The 25,755-nt window shown below is 36.2% G+C and overlaps 1 protein-coding gene across 1 annotated transcript in view; it reads right to left on the reverse strand.

Annotated features, from left to right (window-relative positions):
- LOC112055666 (uncharacterized) overlaps positions 1–25,755 on the reverse strand; it is a gene marked incomplete in the record, with an annotated part of 347,646 nt that overhangs the window by 310,845 nt on the left and 11,046 nt on the right. The window contains 1 exon segment of the mRNA XM_052881727.1: positions 20,695–20,797. Coding sequence (XP_052737687.1) covers positions 20,695–20,796 — 102 coding nt within the window.

A 25,755-nucleotide genomic window follows, 5' to 3' on the forward strand; every position in this document is an offset into this window, starting at 1 on the left:
AAACTGACTATAATCAAATTAAAAAAAATATCACAGCTAAGTAGAGATTAAAATTGAAAGACTTGTCGACCAACCAAAAAACGACTATATTAACTTTCAAACATCAAACGTTCATCCATTTGTGATAAACAAAGTAACCGTTATTGTCATCCTAGACGAAACTGTAATTTTCAAACTTAGAATCCACATAATACAAGCATTTGTTACAGCGTCGGCGAGCGGAGACCCTTCAAAAAGTTTGATAATAACACCACCAGCGGCGGCCGGTAATGTGACAGCCGATACGTCGCCAGCAGCCACACTGGACAATTTAAATTTCGAACATTCATTTGTCCCACAGGCCACTGGCTACTATGCAGAATGTAATTCCTTTTTATTTATTTTTTTATTTTCCTAATGTATGAGTTCTTTTTTGACTACCAAAACTTAGTGTGACTAAAAATAATTCGAATTCAGCAACGAGGAGGTAGCTAGTTTATAATCCATATTAATATTTTATATTGCGAAAGTAAGTCTGCCTAACCGATTTCGGTAAAATTTAACCTTGAATTCGAATATGGGTTACTTTTTGTCACGGAAAAATCCACGCGGGATTTATAAAAACAGAATTTTACGTGAGTCTTGAGTATCCGTTACTAGATAATCATCATCATTATCAGCTGATAAAATCGTCTGATTTTAAAGGCCCATTACTAAGTTAGGCCCCCTCATTATAAAAGACGGGATGTCGAAATTAGACTCACTACACTGCTCAGGGCGTGTTGCCTGGAAAAATCAAAATGTATGGTAATGACATTTACTATCGACAGGTCATGTGATCAAGTTGTCGATCGGATATGTCATTCCCATACATTTTACTAGATTTCGAAACATTTGCGTTTGTAGAAAGAGAATCGACGTGCCACATGGCCGAGGGCCCTGGTTTGAATTTTTATCAATCACTGTCGTATAATTTATGATATTATGGTCAAGATCGATGGCTAACGATGCTCTCCAAGGCATGGGGTTATAATACTTGCATCTTTCCATCTCCCGGAGACTTTCTTGGAAGAGAGATAAGTTCAATATTTTCATAACCCATTTTTATTCATTTTTCATAACCCTCAGGACTCGAACCCACATGTGGAGCCACAGGCCAACTGGATCAACGAATCCAATCAATCAATCAATATTTTATTTGCAAACATGTAAACATTATACTAGTACATATAAAGAAGTTAATTGTTTTTTTAATAATTTTGCATGCCAGATTTAGGTTAAACATTGTTCAGATATAGTATTGTCGTGAGGATGAAAATGTACTAGTATTAGGTAGGTAGATATATAGAATTATAGATATATGAAAAATACATTTTTAAGCATAACACAATTATTATACAGATAAGTAAGTATTATAAATAATATTTTGACGACCTCCGTGGCGCAGTGATATGCGCAGTGGACTCATTGAGGTTTTCTTAATTGGTTCTGGTCTGGCTGGTGGGTGGCTAGTTACCACCCTTGCGACAAAGACGTACCGCCAAGCGATTTAGCCTTCCGGTACGACGTCGTGTAGAAACCGAAAGGGGTGTGGATTTCATCCTCCTCCTAACAAGTTAGCTCGCTTCCATCTTAGATTGCATCAGGTGAGATTGTAGTCAAGGGCTAACTTGTTTATTAAATAAATTATAGAAATATTATATCAATGGATCTAATCAAATGTATTTTAATAAACAATTTTTTTAACTAGTGCTATTGTAGTTGTGTGTGTATTGTGCCAAGAAAATGATGAAACCTTATACGTTTTTATGTGTTTGTGTGTAAGTCTACTTTCGGTGTGAAAAAAAAACAATGATGTGGTCGCATGGTGATAAATGAGACATTCATGAGGCGGCGGTGACAGCCGCGCGGGATCACACGTGTCATTACCGCGGTAATGCGGCGGAGCGGGGAATCCTTCCCACAACGTGACTGTACTGAATTATTTACCGATGCCCTAATGAGAAATACAACACCATTACGTAATGGTGATCTTATTGTTCATAGCTTAACTGACGGACGCCCGTAACTCTGTGCGTGTGAAATTCTGTTTACAAATCCCGCTGGAATCATGGGTTTTTCCGGGATAAAAAGGAATCTAAGATTCCTATTAGAAACTACCTTCACCCTTCACTGTTTATTGGATGTGTTTTATATCGAATTTAGTATGTTGATAAAATCTGTTCAACAAAAAATTTCCTTCTGATCACTTTGAAGGCGGTGCCAAGCCAGTGGCTTATTAATTAAAGCCGTCTCTGAAAGAACCACGGGAAAAAAACGTATGAAAAACTTTATGATTTAAACGGCTTGAGTTAATGCATCACTGTGTTGGCACCGCCTGTGAGCAGAAGGTAACACATACGATGTAATTTTTCGCTTTCTATTTTATTTTTGTGATTTTTTCGAGCAGTTTCGATATTTTCATTTTAAAACATAATTACTTTACATAAACAAACAAAGTATTTTCATGAAAATTAAATAGGACCAATCTGAAAGTATAATCTTTAAAACTAGAAAAGTATTTCAAAATTGGTTAAAAAATGACGATGTTATGAAATTACACATTAAAAAAATTAAAACATTAAAAAAAAACTTTTTTTGAAGTCGGTTAAAAAATATATTGCGAGTTGGTTGCCTTAAAAACTGACAAACTATCATTATTGATAGTTAGTAATGGTTAATAATAATTATAAGAACTAAAAAAAATCTACTATTCTTTAGTAGTCTGGTGTTGAGGAGTCTAGTATTGAAATACTTGGGTTAGATAGAAGATCACTGACCTATTTTAATAACATACATACTCCTTCTACATAACTATCTAAATTAAGTATTTACGAAATCCCCTAGTTAGGAACTCAAATTCGGATACTCAGTACCTTACTCTCCGCATAATCTATTATCATCTAAATAAGCCACAAAATACCGAATCCCAATCATCAATCGCCCGAGTTGGGCATATTTCGACGTCATAATCAAATAGACGTCATTACGTCAACAACAAAGGTGATTCAATGCGTTCTGACAAGTCAGATGCTAATCAGCCAACCCTTTAGGTCGACAAATCGGAAATTAGGGAGGCATGAGCGCTCGCGGGTTAACTCAGGGATCTTTAAGGCTGGAGCACACTGAGACTGTCACGGTCATACATTTTAGTGCACATGTGCGAGCGCAAACACAGGTGCACTCTCCATTCATTCACTCATTATTCGATGCTAGCACAATGGATATTATTTGGTGCAGAATTGAAATCCTTGCATTGTTTCTAAAGCTACGGGGTTCTCTGGCACAATTTCCTTAAAGTCAATAAAATCAGTGCTAAATTTGTTGCCTGATTAGGCACTAAAATCTTGGACGTCGGATCCCTAGCCAGACTAGCCTCCGTGGCGCAGTGGTATGCGCGGGGGATTTACAAGACGGAGGTCCTGGGTTCGATCCCCGGCTGGGCAGATTGAGATTTTCTTAATTTGTCCAGGTCTGGCTGGTGGGAGCAAACCGGCAAAGACGTACCGCCAAGCCATTTAGCGTTCCGGTACGATGCCGTGTAGAAGCCGAAAGGAGTGTGGATTTTCATCCTCCTCCTAACAAGTTAGCCCGCTTCCATCTTAGACTGCATCATCACTTACCATCAGGTGAGATTGTAGTCAAGGGCTAACTAAAGAATAAAAAAAAAACTAATATGATATGATAACTCTTAAGAGTGTCCTGCGATTTCCCTATAAGAAGACCAATAGGATAGTATAAAGAAAACCATCGCTTTTCACAAAACATCTTAAAGGACACACATTCTAAGAATACAACAACAACAAGATGTTATCTAACGAAAGGCTATTTGTTGTTTTTCAACCAACGAGAAAACGGAGGAAGGTTTTTAATTCGACGCGTATTTTTTTATGTATGAATTGAATACGCATAACTTTTAACTGAGTGGTCCGATTATGACTTTGATTTTTTTTTATTGAAACGGGTTTACTTCGGCTTTCCCATATAAAATAGAAAAGGAAGAGTAGGGAAATAGGGAATGATTGATTGTTTACTTAAACTATTACATGTTACTGTAAGTAGACACAATATAACCATGATCTTCAGACAAACACAGGAAATCTATTTGGTGATAGAAATAGCGGAAATACATTAAGTCAAGTTTTATTAAAAAAAAAATACTATTAGTTTAAATATTACCATGAACGCATGATGTGGCCGAGGCTTAAGGGTTCCGGAGACCCCGGGAGACTCGAGCCAACCTTGTCCTGTTTCTTTGAATATTTAACACTGTGCCAGTGGCGTTTCGCATGGACGAAATGTAAAATACTGATAACTGAATTTTAATGCTTTTATACCTTGATATAGCTCGACAGCATAAAAGTTCACGGTAACTTGTGAACTTCCAAGTAAAGGTTGGATTAATAACATCTTCAATATACGACTGAAGAAAAAAATTATAAGTCATTGAGTCAATGCGAAATTTCAAGGTGTTCTTTATGGCCTATAAAGTTTTAAAATTTGATTAGATTAACCAGATAATAGTTGCTTTAATTCATAATAATCTGATGGGTAACATTTACCCGACATTCATATAATCATCATTCTCATAATGATCAGCCAATGGACGTCCGATATTGGATATAAAACTCTTGTATCGACTCCAAACACCATGGTTTCAAGCTGCTATCGCATCTAGCGGCTTCTTGTAAGAGTTCATTTACACGAGTAGCAACTGCTACCGACGACTGCAGTCAACGGCAGTCGACTGCCGTTGACTGCCGCCGAAACGTTGCCGACAGCAACAGTTAGCAGTGGCTAAAATGTAAATGAACACTTACCCGGTTGATATCGTACACCTAGAGCTAGAGAGTCGTCCAACTCTGCGTTTGAGACCCCAAGGACCATCGGCTCTTCGAATTATATGACTGCCTATTGCCACTTCAGCTTAGCCAATTGCTGGGCTAAGTTGGTGACTAGTTTTCTGCGTATATCCACGTTTCTGATTCGATCAAACAGCGAAAGTTCAAACATAGCTTACTCCGTCGCCCAAACAGATACAATCAGTTCTTATCTGTGTTTTGGGTAGAGGGTTGAAATACTATTTTAAAACGTAACACTGGTATTTTTCCTGAATGCTCTCTGCAGTCGTAATACAGCATTTAAAGTATGTCACGTTTAATATAAAAATGTATTTATTTCAATTATGCTTAGTTTACAAGCACCTTTGAAATGTCAAGTTACCTATGTCATGATTTAATGGTGGTAAATAAAGTCGAAAACTTAAAATTAAAGTTACGAGGGTTCCAAAAACGCCTTGGTTCGAGAACAGCCCACAACAAACTCAACCAAGGTGAATTTTTTTATCATTATTATAAGCACGATTAAACGGAACCGTATTCGTGTGTGTGTAATTGTTTTACAATTAATTTTAAAAGCTTCCAATTTAGAGGAGCGAAATGAATAGAAAGCTCTAGTAATCCAAGGTACAATCATAATGTCAACAAGCGAAGCCGAGTGTAACGCCAGTAATAAATAATTAAGAGCGAACCCAAACCACGCATTCCTGCCCAGATGACGGCGACATCTTAAAATATGGCCGCCCTTTCTTCAGCTGTTGACTTCGACCCCTTCGCCACACACTGCTCGGCATAATTAATAAATGACCTCCTTGGTCCCTTAAGCTCCGACGAACGTACAAGAGCCCTTGACTTACAGAAATAATACATAAACACAACAATAACACACTTATTATTTAATAAGAGACGCTTGCCTCTGCAAATTGTTTTTTTAATAAACATTCCTCTGTCCGATCTACAAATAATAAAAGCTATTGGTACGGGGTTCCCTGGCACTAACTGAGAATTTCCTTGAAGTCAATAAAATCAGTGCTAAATTTGTTGCCTGATTAGGCACTAAAATCTTGGACGTCGGATCCAAGCCAGACTAGCTAACCCCAGGACAATGTCTCCATAGATCTAATATGATATGATAACTCAGAGCGTCCTCCAATTTTGCTGTAGTAAGACCGATCTGATAGTATGAAGAATACCATTGGGAAAAACTATTGGTAATGAAAGCTATTGGTGCTTTATCTTAATGAGTGTGTGCAGTCACACTGAAAAGCAAAATGTAGATACAGACCTATGAATTATTTTAATTTAAGGTGCCAAGTTTCATCCAAATTTTTTCACTGAGATCTCTTAAATTGGTGGTATGGATTAAGAATTCATCCACGTCCTTATCTGAAAGACCTTAAATTGAAAATCCAAAAAGAATTTAAACATTAATCACATATATGTTATTTAATTAACCGAATCCAGTGATCTTAGATAAACCTTCTAATACTAAACGAGTCAGCTTCTGATTACACAGCAAAAGGTACTCCGTAATTACAGCTAATCTCATTGCAGCAATTAAAACAAATAGGCGATAGCATCTAAATAGCACGGCCGGCTCGCACCGCGGCTCTCCCATTAATTACTTAAATTTAATTCATATGAGACCCACGCACCACTATTTACATTCAAAACCCCACCGCCCGCATCTCGTAACCCTTGCTAAACTTGTCAACCCTAAGACGCTAACTCCTAAGAAGAGTTTCTTTGATAGTTCGCTCCGGTGGCTTTGAATAAAGGCCAGGGTCGATAGAGTTTTGATCTGTAATTTTATAGCTTTGAGACGGCCCCCAGATACGCGGCATAAGGATTGTGGCGTATCGAATCGGCTTACTTTGTTTTTGTTAAAGATAACCGCTAAGTTCTCCACCCGTACAATCATTCTTTGAACTTTAAACAATGAGGTGGTAATTTTGGGGACCTTTGTTTCAACAAAGTTTAAATGACATAAAGCTTACCGCTAAGGTACAAACACTTCTTATAGCTTTCCAATTTCAAACATTATAATTATGTCAGCAAAATTTATACCAATTTTACAAAACGATTGTAATAAGTGACTAGGTTTCCTAACGATTGTAATAAGTAATCTATCAATAACATTTAGTTATTGATCGATTACTCCTTCACATTTGTTTTTTTCTTCATCTTCTATGTTTGTTTGTCTTTTTTCCTGCATGTTGTGTTTGCTTCAAGTAGGCACAATTACATGAGGATGAGTAAAAGCTATTTTTAATATGTTAGGTTAAGTCATTGTGCCAGTTTAGCAAACCAATAAAAAAAAAGTGAAAAACGGATAAAATGGATAAATAAACCAATAAATTTTCGAGGGTATTTAAAAAAGGATTTATATTCATAGTTACAATTTAAAGTGATAAATAGTATTGTTTACATGGTTGCCAATATAAAGGGTGAAAAAAAAGGTAAAAGGAAAGGTTAGTAACACGACAAAAAGTACAAATCGTTTCGTTCGCAAAGAGCAAAGGATTAGCCCTTATCGGAGTACGCGTAAAGCGGTGATACTTATATGAGTGCCCCTTTTATTGCATTACACAGGGAAGGGTTGCCTCGGCCCTCCGTCTTACGTCTCCCGAGCACAGGAAGAATTTATAAATAAGTTAAGAGGAGCCCGCCTTATTCTTCGCCTCGGCGTCTCACTTTGTTTTATCATATTTAAATTATTGTAGTCAGATGTGGAACGTGTACCTAATTGCTGTACTTTGTTAAGATAATGTACCTTTGGCGCGGCTCCACTTTTGTTTTCTTGTTCTCAAGCGGTATAAATTCACGGGAGGACGCCGCTGGAACGCCCAACTTTCGTGTACTGTTTTTGTGGGAGCATTCGTTCTGGGCGGAACGGAGTTTGTTATGCAATCGCTTGAAGGTCGAAGGTTCCCGAAATAAAGTATAAGGATTTCAGACCAAAAAAAAAACAACTTTACTGAATGAGGTGGTGATGAATGAACTGTTATCGTTTTCTAGAGTAGGTACAGTTTATTTCCTCACAATCAGATAAGATTATTTTAAAAATGTTTAGTTACAAAGTACTATTTATCCATGTGGTACTATTTATGCCGTGATAGCCCCGTGGATATGACCTCTGCCTCCGATTCCGGAGGGTGTGGGTTCGAATCCGGTCCGGGGCATGCACCTCCAACTTTTCAGTTGTGTGCATTTTAAGAAATTAAATATCACGTGTCTCATCGGTGAAGGAAAACATCGTGAGGAAACCTGCATACCAGAGAATTTCTTAATTCTCTGCGCGAAGTCTACCAATCCGCATTGGGCCAGCGTGGTGGACTATTGGCCTAACCCCTCTCATTCTGAGAGGAGACTCGAGCTCAGCAGTGAGCCGTATATGGGTTGATAACGACGACGACGATTTATCCATGTATACCTATAAAGATATAGATGGATAAATCGAAATTGGTCTAAGATCAGATTTAAAATCCAATAACCCTCTCTTCCAAAACCAACAGCACTTACACTGCCATAAAGGTCAACCTCTCAATTGAAAGAAAGAAAGGAAATACACTTCATTGTACACCACAAAGAAACATACTAATATAGAAGACGAAGTCATCTTAATCTGTTGATGTTACTGGCTGTTTGGATAAATACAACTGTGAAAATTTAGATTCAGATAGTTTGTACCGAATTCTTATCATTTAAAGATCCCACATTTGTTCAAGATCAAAATAAGAATCTACGACCCTTCACTTCTATCGTAAAACTACATAGGTGTACCACCACTGCACCTACGAGGTCAACCTCTCAATACAAAAAGCACCACATAAATCAACTCAACACCTGGTACACAATTCAATTTGCGTGTGAAGCAAACACGAAACGCCCATTCATCAAGCATTTTAATTTAAACACACATTTGCTTACAAAACGCCGCGATCTAGTTAAGAAAACAATGACTTATTCATAATAACACAATATTTTGTGTTATAAATCAAATTTAAGTGTTATTTCATTTCCTACGTACCCTCCCATGCAGCACACGCATCGAACGAATAAGTAATTGAAATTCGAAAGCAACTTTTGATTTTGGGAAAATGTTTTCACCCCACTCCTTGTGAAATTATTATGAATATCCGCCCCGGATAGGCTGTCTTAATAAATGACTTACCTTTCATGCTCCGGAAAACATAAGTATACAAGTTGAACTTTTACTTTAAAATGTATTCAAGAAACATCCTGAGCTACAAGAAAAGGAAAAGTACGAACTGCGTATACAAACAGTTCATCTTTATGTTTTTAAAGCAACTTTGAAATTATTTTATATTTTGAAGGTATATTCGTGTACAATTTCGACTATTCAGAACCCGTTACTCTATTTTATCTGAAAGGATGTAACATCTTGGTCGACACATTTTATTCAAAGTTTAAAATTTGATGAAAATAATTACTGAAAACGGCAAATCACTTTCTGTATTATATTTTAGTGCACAGTGTTTTAATTGCGTAATTTTGTATAAGCTTAAAAATACAGAACTTCATTGAATTTTTATAAAATCATAGTATCAAAAATGTCAGACCATCACTGCCATTATAAATACCTACGGTAAACATACCGATTTTACACTGTTAAAAATATTATGTTACGTGCTTACAAAATTACCACAAAAAGTGATCCGAATTTGGCTACTTCACAATTTTGTGTTTAATTACATTTTATATATATGTACTCGTATATATAGTTTTTACATTTCCTGAACACACAATTCGACATTATAGATATATAGGTATTATTTGTTTAAATAACTTTCGTGAACTTTCGTTTAAATAAATTGAAAAAATAGCGAAAAAAACAAAAGTGATAATTTTTTTTTAATAAATTTTGTATTATGCAATTGTCGTAAAAGTGAAAAGTTTAAAAAATTAGTGATACAAGTGAAAATTTAACTCCGATTGAATTAAACCAAGTAATTGACAGCGAATTTAACTTATTACCGGCAACTCTAGATTTTTACACTCACGTTTTGTATGTTTTCGCTATTGAGGTGAAAAGTTGCATGTATCACACGAGAGCAAAGTATTTGTCTCTTGTGCCTTTGAATGTCTCACTACGGTCAGGGTTCTAACCTAGAATTAGATTCAACTATAGAATCCTTCGCATGTTCGGGATTCAAACTCGGCACTTGACAAACAAATACAAACTTTGCTCACTTGTTGAACAAATAACTATTTTCAAACATATTTCTTATTTTCAGTCAACATCATAATTACCGTAACCATTACCGTACCAAACTGTTAGTGTGGTATTTTTTAGACTGTACTAGATTTAGATTTAGATTGTAGTACGGAGTTTTCGAAACTACGAATGAAAGAAACAGGTTCCAGGTTTTCTTTTCTTTATTTATTTAAATGTCCTTTTTTTAATTTTTAACAATGTTAATACAAAACACTATTAAAATTTTTTTAAATTTATTAATTTTGTGTGTAAAACCATGTATTGTGTACCGTACCTACTATCAAGATACAAAGTACAAAGACACAAAATGTCAACTTGTACCAGTAGAGTACTGAGATTGGATGTTCCCAATACCTCGATACACCCGAGGCATACAAGATTGCCAACGAACCCTTTGACAACGGGTTGATACTTGTTAACAATGTTGTTAGACCTTTATTTGAATATGCCAAGTAGAGATTATATAGAGAGAGATAGAGTCCAATGTTTTTTTTTTTATATTTAAAAAAATAATGCTTCTCTTTTCATTTTTAAAAGGATTACATGTTTTTAGATTAAGTTCGTTTGGCTAAGACTCACAAATTTCTCGATTCAAGTTCTTGATCGGGTAATGAAAAATCGGGTTTTTCCTCCATAGTTGAGAAGTTGCATACCCATGCCACTTAGAGCACTTTCAGTGTCAGTGACGGTCTTCATTATTGATAATTGATAGTGATAGTTACGATACGATACTTGCACCTGAAAAGTGAAAGGTGCGCAACCGAGGAGCAGCGGCGGCGGCCGCGGTGCCCACCAACAGTGTGCACTGCTGTTGGCAGCAGCGTACGGTGAAAGGTGCGTAGAATAGGTTGCGCAGAAAAAACGTAACGCTGAATTCGTTCATCGAATTTTACTGCCCATATTTTTCATACCGGGGGCTATATTTGACAAATCTTAAGGAGTAAACTCCATAAACTCCATAAAGATTTTTATAAATAGAAATATAAGTATTTATGTAATGTTGTAACAACTGCTTTCTCAAATCAAAGACAGTAAGAACGTCCCTAATTCGGCCATTAAAACGCGCAAGATGCTGGCATCGGCAACACCAATAAACAAGACTTGAACGCGGGCGCGAACGCCGAAACTTTGGGAGCGCGCGGTGAGTGCTGAGGACCAGTAATGAGGGTTGGAAATTTCAGCACATTGCGGCCCAAACCGCAGCCGGCTTCTTGGCTTATTATTAATTCCGAAAGACGTGTCCCCGATGTCCAAGACGTGAGCCGAGATTCGAGACAAAAGTCACAAGGGCGGAAGGGACCGACCCCCCGTACGTGTGGTGGGTCGACAACTCGCTATGTACAGGAGTGTGGGATTTACAGGTGGTTTTAATAACGCTGCCTCTAATGTCGCGAGATGAATACTTAATGGACGGATCATCAGCGGATTTGGTGAAGCGACGGTCGACTTGAGTAATAATGAATACATGTTTTGCTTATCTTTGGGATGTGAATAGCGAAACAATGCTATACTGTTTGTTGTTGTATGTAGATCTTTGGTTGTAAGTTCTTAAAATTTAGATCGAATCTAAGCAATAATGACAATGCATTGTATGCAATGCTCAGTGAATATAACCTCTGCCTTCAATTCGGAGGTAGTAGGTTCAAGAGTTTCTCGACCGGTTTTAAAATTCTTTCACCATTAGAAAGCTATATCATCAGCATGTAACATAGACTCATTGATTCTCACGGGTGATCTGCTAGACACTAAAAAGGGCATGAAACAAACGACGACAAAGTCGAAGGAGTCCTTTAGTTTTCTATAAAAAAGCAGTGATACTTATATGAAACAAGTATATTTTTAATTGTGTAAAAGCTATTGCTAAAAGAAAAACAATTATCTGTTATATAGGTATATTTTAACAAATCAAAGAAAGGTACATCCTTCGTACTTCCTTAAAATTCGTTTAAAATACTCGGATGTATCCGTTACAAGACAACAATTTACTTACAAAGTGCAAATCCCTTTAAGATGGTTTCGTAGTAGGGGGCGCTTTCAAAAACTCGTTAGGTGGTTGGCATTCTGCGGTGGAGGGTCACGTCTTGCAGGCTGCTCCAAGACAAAATGTCACAAGAACTTTATGATATATTGTTAAATTATAAATATCTGAAGATCCTGTTAACCCTCGGTTAAGAAGAATTTCGCGTAACGGCCCATTACAACCAAAAAGCTAAACAGGGAGCTCGATGTGGATAATAAGACGAACCTAATTTTATGAGGTAGATTGAAGAAACAAACTTAAGAGCCTATTTTTACAAAATAGACAAAGAAATATATTTAAAATCAACCCTTAAAATTGGTACCGTTGTAGGATAAGTTACAGGGGGCATATTTATTATCTACTATTGGACGCTTCAAACATTGCTTGAAAGGAAAACGACCCTCCATGGTTTGCTATGTTCATAATTTTGTCCGATTCGCCGTGAATGTCATATACTCAAAGATTGGGCATGGATTGAGCATGAGGTCATGAATAAATATTTTGTTCCTGGGCCTAAGTCTAAAAGTGAAATTCTCTATTCCGACTAGCTTTCATTGCATTTTAAACATACTTAAAACATAAAGTATGTACATAATGAAACAAGGCCATATTAAACATAGGTTTTGTTTTTTTTTTCATTTTTTACAAGTAGCCCTTGACTACAACTTCATCTGATGTGTAAGTGATGATGCAATCTGAGATGGAAGCGGGCTAACTTGTTAGGAGTAGTATGAAAATCCACACCCCTTTCTGTTTCTAAACGACATCGTATCGGAACGCTAAATCGCTTGACCGTACGTCTTTGTCGGAATGGTTGTAACTAGCCACGGCCGAAGTGTCCCACCAGCCAGACCTGAACCAATTAAGAAAACTTCAATCAGCCCCGCCGAGGAACGAACCCAAGACCTCCGTCTTGTAAATTCACTGCGTATACCATTGCGCCACGGAGGCCGTCAAAATTAGAGGCTTTTCATTATAATTATTTATTCATTATATTTCTTTGCCGAAATATCCATATATTTAATATGAAATTAAATGAAATGAAATTAAATGAAATGAAAACACCACCACACCACACAACAACATACGATACAGAAAAATAATGGAAAGAAAGAAAATGCACAATAGGCGGCCTCTTCCAGGCAACCTAACGAAGAAACATTAGTTTCTTCGTTAGGTTGCCTGGAAGAGAAATAAAAATTATAAAGATATAGGCTAGGGTGTACAGAAGTAATATATAAAAGAAAATAACGCATAAAAAAAGAAAATAGTTAAATATGTAACAAAATACTAAGAAATATCAACATTCATAATATACAACGTCTTAAAGATTTAGGATACTGTATTAATACGTGAAATGGCTAATAAATTTCTCTTACACATGTTCACGTAGGAAGTATTGGCAATCAGTGATAGCGTGCCGTGCGCCGCACATGGCAGGATTATCTCAAGAATTGGACACGCGGGAGCAATAGCGTACTAAACGCGGACCTAACTCATGGAGACGTCTTGTTTATGGGTTCGGGTAAACGATTGCTTTATCTTTAATTCTTTGTCGTTTTTCTTATATTTTTTTCAGTATTTAGATTCATTTTTACCCCCGGCTTAAATAAGCTTGACGTGTCTGTTTGTATATATTTGTGTTTGTCTACCATCGTTTTATTTATTTTTGTTTGAAATGTTGCTCGGAGTATCCTTACATTTGATTGGATCAAAACAGTTGTTCTTTGGGAGGTCTGTAGCTACTATGCAAGCCGGTAGATACTGGCATGGGAGCTGGTTTAATTCCCTGTCTTCTGATAAGATAAAACGCTGTTTAAAGCAAATCATAAATGGGAATAAGCTTTATGTATGTCCACATCAGCAAGCGCAGTGTAGGATTCCCTCCCGCTAGATGGTCGAAGACATTAAGAAGTAGTGGTTAGTGGCTGGATGAAAAAGGTAGAGGATTGTGACTGGTGGCACGCTCTCGGAAAGGCCTATGTCCAGCTGTGGACGGATACAGGCTGTTGATGATTTGGTGATCTCCACATAAAATACCTACAGTTGCCGATATCGTTCGACGAGTCACAACATGGCCTATCACATATTTTGAAGAACTGTGATCTCAACAGTCTGGATTATATACTTATACCTGAAATCGCAGTGTTGGTAGACAGCAAATTGTGTCGTATTGTTAACAGTTGATTAAAGGCGGCACTGGACCATTCAAAAAGCTTGACGTGTCGATGTTGATAAAATACAAATGCCTACTGAGAATTTATAAGTATTTCCCGAATTAAGGAAAATTCAATAAATAACAATTAGTCTTTAATATGTTTCAATCCTGAGAACGTATATACGATGGTCGTCAGTAAATTACAGGCTAGAGGCGCGAAGTGGCGCGGGCGGTGTAGGAAGAAATATTGCCGACATAACGTATTAGTTCCGGTAGAGCTTGACCGTCGGTCGCAGTGTATCGATAATTCGATATTGTACTAATATTATAACTGTGAAAGTGAATTTGTATGTCACCTATATTTAGGTTGGTTGCTGGACCAATCTTGATGAAAATTGGCAAAGAATGGCATTGAAATTGACGTAACATATTTTTCACGACGTTTTACGGATAAAAAACCTAAATCTAAATGAGTCGAATTTCCGGGTGTCCGTGGTTATTTTAATCAATCAATCTTTATTAATATTTTTAATTAAAGAGCCTTTATGTTTTCCTCTTTAATAAAATAGATAAACGATACTCCGAATTTGAAAAGAACACCTATGCCCGAATTTCTTTTTACTCTTACGTCTTCATACAATTGTTATGACGTGATAAATGATAAATAACAGGTGTATAGAGTACTACATTAAATTGATATATATAATATAACACATAAAATTATCATGAACTTACCACACTCAACGTCTGCCGCCCATGTAAAATTAATTTCAGATGAAAAAATATGTATTTACCTGAAAACAATTAAAAACAAAAATTAGGAAAAAATCAAGATATTTACCCAGGACCAAATTGTTTACATACACGCAAACTTCTACTAGTGAATTAATTAAGAGAATTAATTTTCAAAATAAACCGTAAAGGGTTTTCACATCATATCTATAGTATTTGACAGAATCTCTATGGGTATAGCACTATAGAACCTCTTTTTTTGAAATCGGTATCATAATATCGACAAATGACCAGCCATCACTATACAACCTTCCTGAGTGCAACTGTTTAACAAATCGTCGTATAAAAGACCGGCCGACCGCCCGCTGAGCGCTTAATCACTTAACACTCTCCAGATTAACGAAAAATATATAGACTTAAATGCCCCTCACTCGGTGATTACACGCTACCGAACTAAGTTGTTAGCAGGAAGTTAGTTATGGATGTTTTTGTAATCACCTTACATTAATTAATATTTTTTTTAATATTTGCTGATTTTTTTATTATGAACAATATTCCTGTTTTTGTCCAAGTATTTTTAGTACGAGTAGACAAGACTATACTGCCCAATCCCCGGAGAACTATTTTCTATACCCAATCCCCGTAGAACTATTTTCTATACCCAATCCCCGTAGAACTACTTTCTATGTCCAATCCCCGTAGAACTATTTTCTATGCCCAGTCCCCGTAGTATTTTCTATGTCCAATCCCCGTAGAACTATTTTCTATGCCCAATCCCCGTAGAACTATTTTCTATGCCGAATCCCCGTAGAACTATTTTCTATGTCCAATCCCAGTAGGAGAATTTTCTATGCCCAAATCCCCGTAGAACTATTTTCTATGCCAAATCCACGTATAACAGTTGTCTATGCCAAATCCCCGTAGAACTAATTTATATGCCCAATTCCCGTAGAAATTTTTTTCTATGCTAAATCCCCTTAGAACTATTTTCTATACCCAATTCCTGTAGAACTATTTTCTATGTCCAACCCCCGTAGAACAATTTTCTACGGGGACTTTTAGGCTTTGTATCCAGCCTCTTTGTTATGGAGCAATTGAGGATTCAGTACCTATCATAAGGGATATTATCAAGTAAAAATTTTTAATTTATTTTTCGATACTTTAATTTATGCAATATACGAATAGGTGACAAAATTTCATTAATTTGCAATATTTTGCAATATCATTAATTGATGTTTACGTAGGTATATACATTTTTTGTTATAAGCGACATTATAATTGATATTCTACTATCTAACACAACATTTGATAAAAAGATATTTTTGTAGGTAATTGCTTCGTTTTGACAAAGGTAAACAGTACGGCTAAGCTATCCAACGGCTGAATTTAATGTGAATATATTTATGTTACGGCGTCACATTTGTTAACTTACACACAAAAATAAATTTACACAGCATTCCAAGCAACGTAAATAAAAACACAATAAAATTACCCCTTTGACAAGTTCTTTTGAAATCGTATAAACTACGCAAACTATGTAAGAAATGCGCATCAATCCGGGATAAAGCAAAGATTTACCCTTGTAAGGACATTAATTCTTACAGGACTCTGTAATGTAGACAAAACGAGCCGGACAAAGGGTGCCCAACAGACGGCGGGACGTGAAAAGAAACCCCTTTTTCTGTAAGAAATATATGGACCTGCCTTCAAATATAATTATAGAGAAAAAGTGAAAAATGTCTATAGGTCTATCATGGAACTAAATTAGTTTTAATTAGTATTAACTGGAGCGATTAAAGAAGAATAATGTAGAACACAAATAACCCAACACTAAGAACCTCAATGGGTTCTTAGTGTTGGGTTATTTGTGTTATAAAAAAAAACGGCCAAGTGCGTGTCAGGCAACGCGCATTGTAAAGTTGCGTAAATTAAATGAAGTAAAGTGCTCATTTAATTTACGTAAACCGTTGTATCTTAAAAAGACAGACAGATCATTTTTTAAAGTTTAAGTCAAGCCAGGCAAGACTTTTATCAAGGTCTAGCTGACGCTGCGCGGTTTTACTCGCGTGTTTCCCGTCCTCGTAGAAATACGGGCATAATTTATAGCCTATTCCCTTCCTTAATAAATGGGCTATCTAACACTGAAAAAATTTTCCAAATCGGACCAGTAGTTCCTGATTAGCGCGTTCAATCAAACAAACAAACTCTTCAGCTTTATAATATTAGTATAGATTTCTTGGCAGATGACGATATTCATTCGATAGTCTATTAAAAAACCTTGGCAATATCCTCATTATGATCGTGTACAAACATTTAATGGAAGGTCAATAGTATGTTTGCACGGCCATCGCAGGATCAAAGCCATCTTCGGGCAAATAACGGTTGCTGCGTAAATAAATACTGAGAGGCCCCAATTCGAATAGTTTTCCGAAAAATGCGATCATGGGGAGCATTGCTACGGCTAACTAACGTTCACTTTATCGATTTAATTTAAACTGTAGCATTTCAGAAATTTCTGTCTACCTTTCAGAAGTATTTTTTTTATACGATAGAAATACGAGTAGCAAATGGATCACCTGTGAACCATCGCCAATCATTATCAGCCTATTTTAATAATCCAATAAAGGACCATCATCATCATCAACATTATCAACCCATATTAGGCTCACTGCTGAGCTCGAGTCTCCTCTCAGAATGAGTGGGGTAGGCCAATAGTCCACCACGCTGGCCCAATACGGATTGGCAGACCACACACACGCAGAGAATTAAGATAATTCTCTGGTGTGCAGGTTTCCTCACGATGTTTTCCTTCACCATTTGAGACATGTGATATTTAATTTCTTAAAATGCACACAACTGAAAAGTTGGAGGTGCATGCCCCGAACCGGATTCGAACCTAGGCCCTCCAGAATCAGAGGCAGAGATCATATCCACTGGGCTATCACGGCTCAAAGAACCATACCTCAGATCAAAGTACTTCAACTGTACTGACAATATGGATTTGTATCGCACCGAAGTTCACCAACAAAAGTGATTGTCTGTTTTTTAAGGTGAATGAGATACACTCACATGCCATCGAAAACGAATACCAACAAGGTACACTAAGGAGGAACACTAATAAATTATATATTATAATATTGTTTGTCCTTACACTAGCTACACAAAATTGAGAGTTGAACATATTTAATTCGCAATACAAAATTGTGAGTTTACCTCATCTCCTTCAAAAAACGACAGATAATTTTAAATTTTTTAAATTTAGATGCGTTGCATCTCCACACTATGGCTATTCTATGGCTATTAATAAAAAAATAGTAAACGCCATCTATTCGCAGCATTAAGAACCTCGACAAGAACGCACTCCCTCTACCCTCCTAAGCACTCGCCCTCTGTTAGCGTATTGCGTAACTTTGTAGAGTAAGGTGAGTTTCCAGACAAGAAACAACCTCTCCACTTCGAACCTCTCATTATGTTTAGTATGTAAAATCCTTAAATATTTCGCTACCAAATTATTAAATAACATCGAGAACTCTTGATTCTTAGATTTTTACTTTAATTGTGAATTGTTTTTTATTGAAAAAAAAAGTCGTAAAGATTTTAAAAAAGCGGGGATCGAACCCATGATTTCCTTAGCTTAGAGTGGAGCTATTACAAAGGTCACTACCCTTTGCCATCCATATATAGGGTATTTTCAATAGTTTACTTGAAATAATAAGAGAAATCATATCTCCAATCGCCGGTCACTCAGCTATATGGTAAATCTTTGAAAAACACCGTCAAAAATCAAACGAAGGGTTGCCATGAAACTATAGGCAACTGGAGACATTCTTATAAAATCCTCAATAAATATAAATATTCGGACAATTTTTATACTTCGACAATTAACCCTTGTCACCTTCCAAAGCAAACTGGACAGCGCAGTCCAAACTCCAAACTTACGTTGCTTACTATGCGACTAAATGAAATTAAGACAATTTGTCTCAGTTTCGACGCACTAGTGACATATCTATAGTTTAAAATCTTTGGCTGGAGCTTATATTTTATCCTTCCCACGGGAACGGAATTTTGTGTGAGCTATGTTTTAAAAACTAATAGGTACGTATGTTTCTGTTAGTAAACGAATTTTAAAATCAGAATAAATTAGATCAAGTACAACAGTGGCGTGCATGGGGTTGTCGATCAGGGTATGCACTAGTAATAAAATTGAGCAAACTGGAAAAATCTGTACTTAATAAACACTAAGAAGACAACTCTTAGAGTATGCAGTAGGTACTTTAATGCATGTATGAAGTGTCACTGCCTACAACATCTCAAACTCACAAACTTTACCTCTACTCGTAATATTAGTTAAGATAATTATTATAATAAATATAATTCTTAAACAATAATATATTTAAATAAATATACTTAAACAATACACTTCACTATCTAGCCCCAAAGTAAGCATACAGAGTAGCTTGTGTTATGGGTACTAAGATATTTGATATTATAGTATTCATATACATTTATATACTACATATAAACACTTATATAATGTATAAATACACACAGACACTGGAAAACACCCATGTTCATCACACAAATATTTTCCAGCTGTGGGAATCGAACCCACGGCCGTGGATGCAGAAAGCAGGGTCACTACCCACTGTGCCACGCTTCCGTCAAAAAGCTTCTTGTTTCTCGGAAACGGCTTTGTTGATTTTAATCGAATTTTGTTTGTGTTTATCTACCTAGTTATCACAGAATAATCTTAAATTGGTTGAGGAATAATATCTTTGTTGTTTTTGTGCGTGATGTTCAAACTTGGCTAATATCTTAAAATAAATTCCACGAGCATCATTAAGAGTTTTTTCGTTAAGTAATTAATTAATTACTTAGTGGAAAATCAAACAAAAAACAAACAGGATAAAGATAATCCATAATTAGGATTATCTTCGTCCTCAGCCAATTAATTAATTGCAATATTTTAATAATTTCTATTTTGTATTTTATTCAACTAATTGATAAAAATTTACATTTGACGAAATATGACACGCTATTCTAATATGGGTAAATCGCTCTCTCTATCTATTGTATCGTGTTAGACAAAGAGAGATAAAAATGAATCCGAGACTAGCACTGTCGAGTTATATGTATAAACATCGTAACAGAACAGCGGTGCTGTACCCTTCAGTTAGGGTTGCCAACCGTACTTTAATTATATAGTATTGTACTATGTTTCGGGCCTGTATGCTGTATATTGTTGAAAAATATATAGTACCAAAAATATTTTAATAATGAAAAACATTATTAAAATCTTACAAAAAATTCTTTCATTTTACAGCTTTATAACCATTCATTTTCAACAGATGCAATAGTGTGTTTTTTTTGTAGTTTAGTTTAGTTTTAAGTTTTACTGACCGAATAAATAAATTTCTCTTTCTAAATAAATGAAAAAAAGTATGTGGTAATCTTATTTACAGACAATAATTTGAGGAAAATTCAAGAACTGCAAATATAGTTTTTATAAATAATGAATAGATAACAAATACTTATATAAATAATATCTTCGGCAACCAGTATTATTCGCTTATTCCATAAAATACTATATTTTCTTTAAGTTCAAGTGTCTTTAAACTAACTATATGTATATTTAGCATAACTAAAAATTTTGTTGACAACCCTACCTGCAGTGGACAGTAATGCTTACCTTGATGGACGGTGCGGGAGGGTGTGGAGCCGGCGATGACCGTGCGTTGGGTAACTGCAGCAAGTGACGTATGGTGTAACTTTCCCGTGCCTTGCGTGACATTCTGCGACAAGAAAATATTATTGTGAACACGTATAAACCCAGTCTCCACAACATATAAAGATACAAAGCTGATAATTTGCCATAAATGAGAACATTTAAGAAGATCTCTTGAGGCCAACTTTCAGATAAATCTACGTTGGTTATATTACTTGTTGGGCCCAAAAAATTCAAACGATACAAAGCTGAAAATTGGCCATAAATAAGAATATATAAGGAGATCTTATAAGGCCAATTTTCAGATAAATCTACATTGGCTAAATTAACTAAATTACTTTTTGAAGGTGCATTTGCGCAACTTGGCCGGATCCGTTTGACATCAAATTCATTGCATTATCTGTGTCAAACTAATAGTTTTCTTAAGGATTTGACATTAATTTGACAGGTTTTTTCAAAATCTCTAGGAAAACCTGAGCTGTGATTGAATAACAAACTTTAATCGACGTTCAGCGGTCAAGCAAACTTTAAAAGTAATTTTCAAAAATGTTATAATTTTTTGCGTAATTGTCTTAATCTTTTATTCGTTAAGAACTTTTTACAAATTACAAGAAAACATGTAAAAGTTGAATGGCGCCTTAAGGCGCTCTCAAGTAGGATTATGTAACTGACAGACTGAAATATTGATTAAGGTACTTGTACCGACTCGTAAATGTATGAATTAATTAAACTGGGTTTAGATAATGGGCTTTTTTAAAATTCAACCCGACAGGTAGTAAAATAGATAATTAAAGCCTGGATAAAGTTGCGGTTATCGACTAGTGCTCTTACAATGCGCTGCTCTACGAAACACATCAATTCTGATAAGCCTCCGGCCTCCGTGGCGCAGTGGTATGCGCGGTGGATTTACAAAACAGAGGTCCTGAGTTCGATCCCCGACTGGGTCGATTGGGGTTTTTATAATATTGGTCCAGGTCTGGCTGGTGGGAGGCTTCGGCTATAGCTAGTTACCACCCTACCAACAAAGACGTACCGCTAAGCGATACACACCACACAAACACACACACACACACACATGCACACCACGGCACACCGAAAGGGGTGTGGATTTTCATCCTCCTCCTAAGAAGTTAGCCCGCTTTCAGCTTAGATTGCATTATCACTTACCATCAAGTGATATTGTAGTCAACGGCTGACTAGTTAAGAATAAAAACGGGAGAAATCATAAGAAATACAGTATTGAACTATAAATATAGTATATTAAATATAGTATTGAACTATATATTAGTTTGAAGGATCACTCATGTATAGGTAATTTGTAATTAATTTAAGAGGTCTTAAACTACGATTGAATGATATTCGTAAAACGATAATTTATACCTTAACTTATTAATATTAATTACTTGAAATATTAACTTGAAAATAGTTTAAAAAACACGCACGCACTAAACAATTTTTTTCGTATTTCTGTTAGCAAACCCTTCCATTTGATATCCATATCATCCCTTTTATTTGATATCCATATCGGACAGCCAGTCCGCCATCTTGGGCAGGCCGCCATATTGGATTTGTAATGACGTTTCTTAGGTAGTCATTTATTATCCTCAGAACTCAGAGCGTGTGCAAAATTTCATCCTAATCGAAGACCAGGAAGTGGGTCAAATTAAGATTCCAAGATTTTCTTACATGCATAGTAACAAGTAATTGGGGAGGCCGCCTTAATGGATTTGTAATGACGTTTCTTAGGTAGTCATGTATTGTCATCAGAACTCAGAGCGTGTGCAAAATTTCATCCTAATCGAAGACCGGGAAGTGGGTCAAATTAAGATTCCAAGATTTGATTTTCTTACATACATTAGTTACAAGTGAAGTTAATATAAAGTAATTACTAACCAACTTTCAGGCAATAATAATAGAATTGAGGCAGAATATAAGCAAAATCGGGTGAAAAATGGATGTTAAATAAAACCTTGTTTCCCACCAGACGTACGGTATAATAAATCATCAAATCATCTCCCGAATTAATTAACAAAGGTGTTTGGTTCAGGGATTTTGGTTCATTTCTTTACGTAAGTACAATGTTATCTAATAAAACTTTATTGAAGGTCGTTCAATGTTAGATTAAATTCCCGAAGCGAATACCTCCCGACAATAGGTTACATATTATTAGATACTTCAACAAGTAAAGAACTTATAGCTCTGCGCATTAAATAATTACGTTAGAATGTATTTCTCTTCAAATGAAAGTTTGCTAGAATCTCTCTAGTTCATTTCCTATATTTTGTTCATATAACTTTGAAGTATATTTCAATGATTTCAAAGTATTTTTTTAGGGGCCTACAAGTTATTAGGCAAATATATATTTTTTTGAAAATTGTCCTCATGACTTTTGAGTTCATGAGATGATTGAATCGGAAATGAGAAGATCCGCAGAAGAACCAAAGTCACCGACATAGCTCAACGAGTTGCGAAGCTCAAGTGGCAATGGGCGGGGCACATAGTTCGAAGAGCCGATGGACGTTGGAGTCCCAAAGAGCGGAATGGCGACCCCTCACTAGAAAGTGCAGTGTTGGTCTACCCCTCACCAGGTGGACTGACGACATCAAGCGAGTCGCAGGGATTCGCTGAATGCAAGTGGCTCAGTATCGTGACGTTTGGAAGTCCCTACAAAAGGCCTATGTCCTGCAGTGGACGTCCATCGGCTGATATGATGATGATGATGAAAGCATACCTACTCTAGACTTCAGACAAGTTGCATGAAAATATAGATAAGCTCATATGGTAAGATTCAATACATTCCAAGTAATAACTCACAATTTAAACATAATCACCTTCCTTGGAAATACGCTTTGCCTCGGAGTCGAGGAAGGAAATATATAAATAATCTAATAATATTACCTAGAACTTATATAGAAATCTTCTTTAAGCACGTATTTTCTCATATAACTAGTTGAGAGAGTACCTGCAAACGTTGAGCGGCAACATTTCCAGGTATTCTCTCAACTGGTTATTTGAGAAAATACTTACACAGTACACACCGGTTTTGATTTTTCATTTCTTTAATACTGTACTGAGTACACGAGTATGTATATTAAATTTTCAAGAGAGCGTGTGCGTTATTTTTTTTTACAATTATAATTTATGAACTGAATATACACTAGCGCATTTTCAAATTTTATACGATTTTATTAAGTACCACATCACCACATTGTGGAATGACCAATGCGAAAACGAGATATCTATACTAATATTATAAAGTTAGAGTTTGTTTGTTTGATTGAACGCGCTTATCTCAGAAACTACTGATCCGATTTGAAAAATTATTTCAGTGTTAGATAGCTCATTTATCGAGGAAGGCTATAGGCTTAAATTTTCTCCGTATTCTTACGGGAACGGGAACCACGCGGGTGAAACCGCGCGGCGTCAGCTAGTAGCTAATAAGTGCGTTAAATATATCCAATATTTAACGCACTTATTAGCTATATCTTTAGACCTCATAAGAAGTTTCAGTGGGATTTATAAATATAACAAGAAAATACTTTTATGCTTTGTGATAATGAAATTTATCTGACGCTATTTCTGAGAATAAAGAACCAAAGTCACTGACATAGCTCAGCGATTCGCGAAGCTGAAGTGGCAATCACAGAGCACATAGTTCGAAGAGCCGATGTAGGTGTTGGAATGGTGACCCCGCACCGGAAAATGTAGTGTTGGTCGTACCCCCACTAGGTGGACTGAGGACATCAAGCAAGTAGCAGAGAGCCGCTGTATGCTTTCGACTCGAGACCGTTTTTTTGGAAGTCCATGCAAGAGGCCTATGTTCAACAGTGGACGTCCATCGGCTCTTAATGATGATGATGATGATGATGATGATGATGATGACGATGATGCTTTGAAACCTCGGCTTGATATATCAATCTATTACAGAGTAAAATGCTAATAAGGCATGAACTAAATAGACGAACAATATTTATCAGTAGAGAAAACATCAGAGTATATCCAAGTAACTTAGCAACTAAGTAGTTTAGCTCGTTCGAAGTTTCGCTGACTTAGTAATGAGAAAGGATTAATTACACAGCTGAGAGACTAGAGAAAACTAGACTACAACTTATAATAGGTGACCTGAAGATTTATATACTTGTTTGTGTACAGGTGAAATATGATCATTTATTTTCTGGAAAAATGTATTAAGAACAAATATTAATATTGTATGTCAGGTAGTAGATATTACAGGCATTTCTGATGGAGAGATAGAATGTTAGAATATTCGTTGAGAAAAAACGGTATAGTGGTGTGCACTGCATAGATGCAAAAATGCACTGCCTTCCTCGAGGAACTTATATTGGACAATGAATTTCCCTTTTTCCACAATTTCAACATAGAGTGCATACCCTCATTAGAACTCTTGTGCACGCCGCTGATTAGTAGGTAAACTATTCTTAAAAGAAACTTATATGCCACAGCGGACATTTTTGTAGATCTATAGTAAAAAAGAAAGCACAGTGTTGGTCGACCTCCCACTAGGTGGACCGAAGACATCAAGCGGGTTGCAGGTAGCCGCTGGATGCTGGCGGCTCGAGACCGTTTTGTTTGGAAGTCCATGCAAGAGGCCTATGTCCAGCAGTGGACTTCCATCGGCTGATAATGATGATGATGATGATGATGATGATAGCAGAAAAATACCCCACAATGCATTATTATGATATATCTTGTACTCCTCTTATCTTAGTATATCTCAGTATCCATAACACGGGCTTTAAGGTTACTCTGGGGCTAAGTAGTGATATATGTATTGTGTAATTTATTATCTCCGAGAGAAAAGGTTTCTACAAAAGCTGACCGACAGTTCCAACAATCATATTTCAAGCAATTTACACTAAACCTTGACCGATTATAACATTTTTTTTTAATTCTTTTCAAGTTAGCCCTTGACTAAAATCTCACCGTACGTACATCAATGGTATGTGATGATGCAGTCTAAGATGAAAGCGGGCTGATTTGTTAGGAGGAGGACGAAAGTCCACA

Source organism: Bicyclus anynana, chromosome 5 (genome assembly GCF_947172395.1).
Source record: "Bicyclus anynana chromosome 5, ilBicAnyn1.1, whole genome shotgun sequence".
Taxonomy (NCBI): domain Eukaryota; kingdom Metazoa; phylum Arthropoda; class Insecta; order Lepidoptera; family Nymphalidae; genus Bicyclus; species Bicyclus anynana.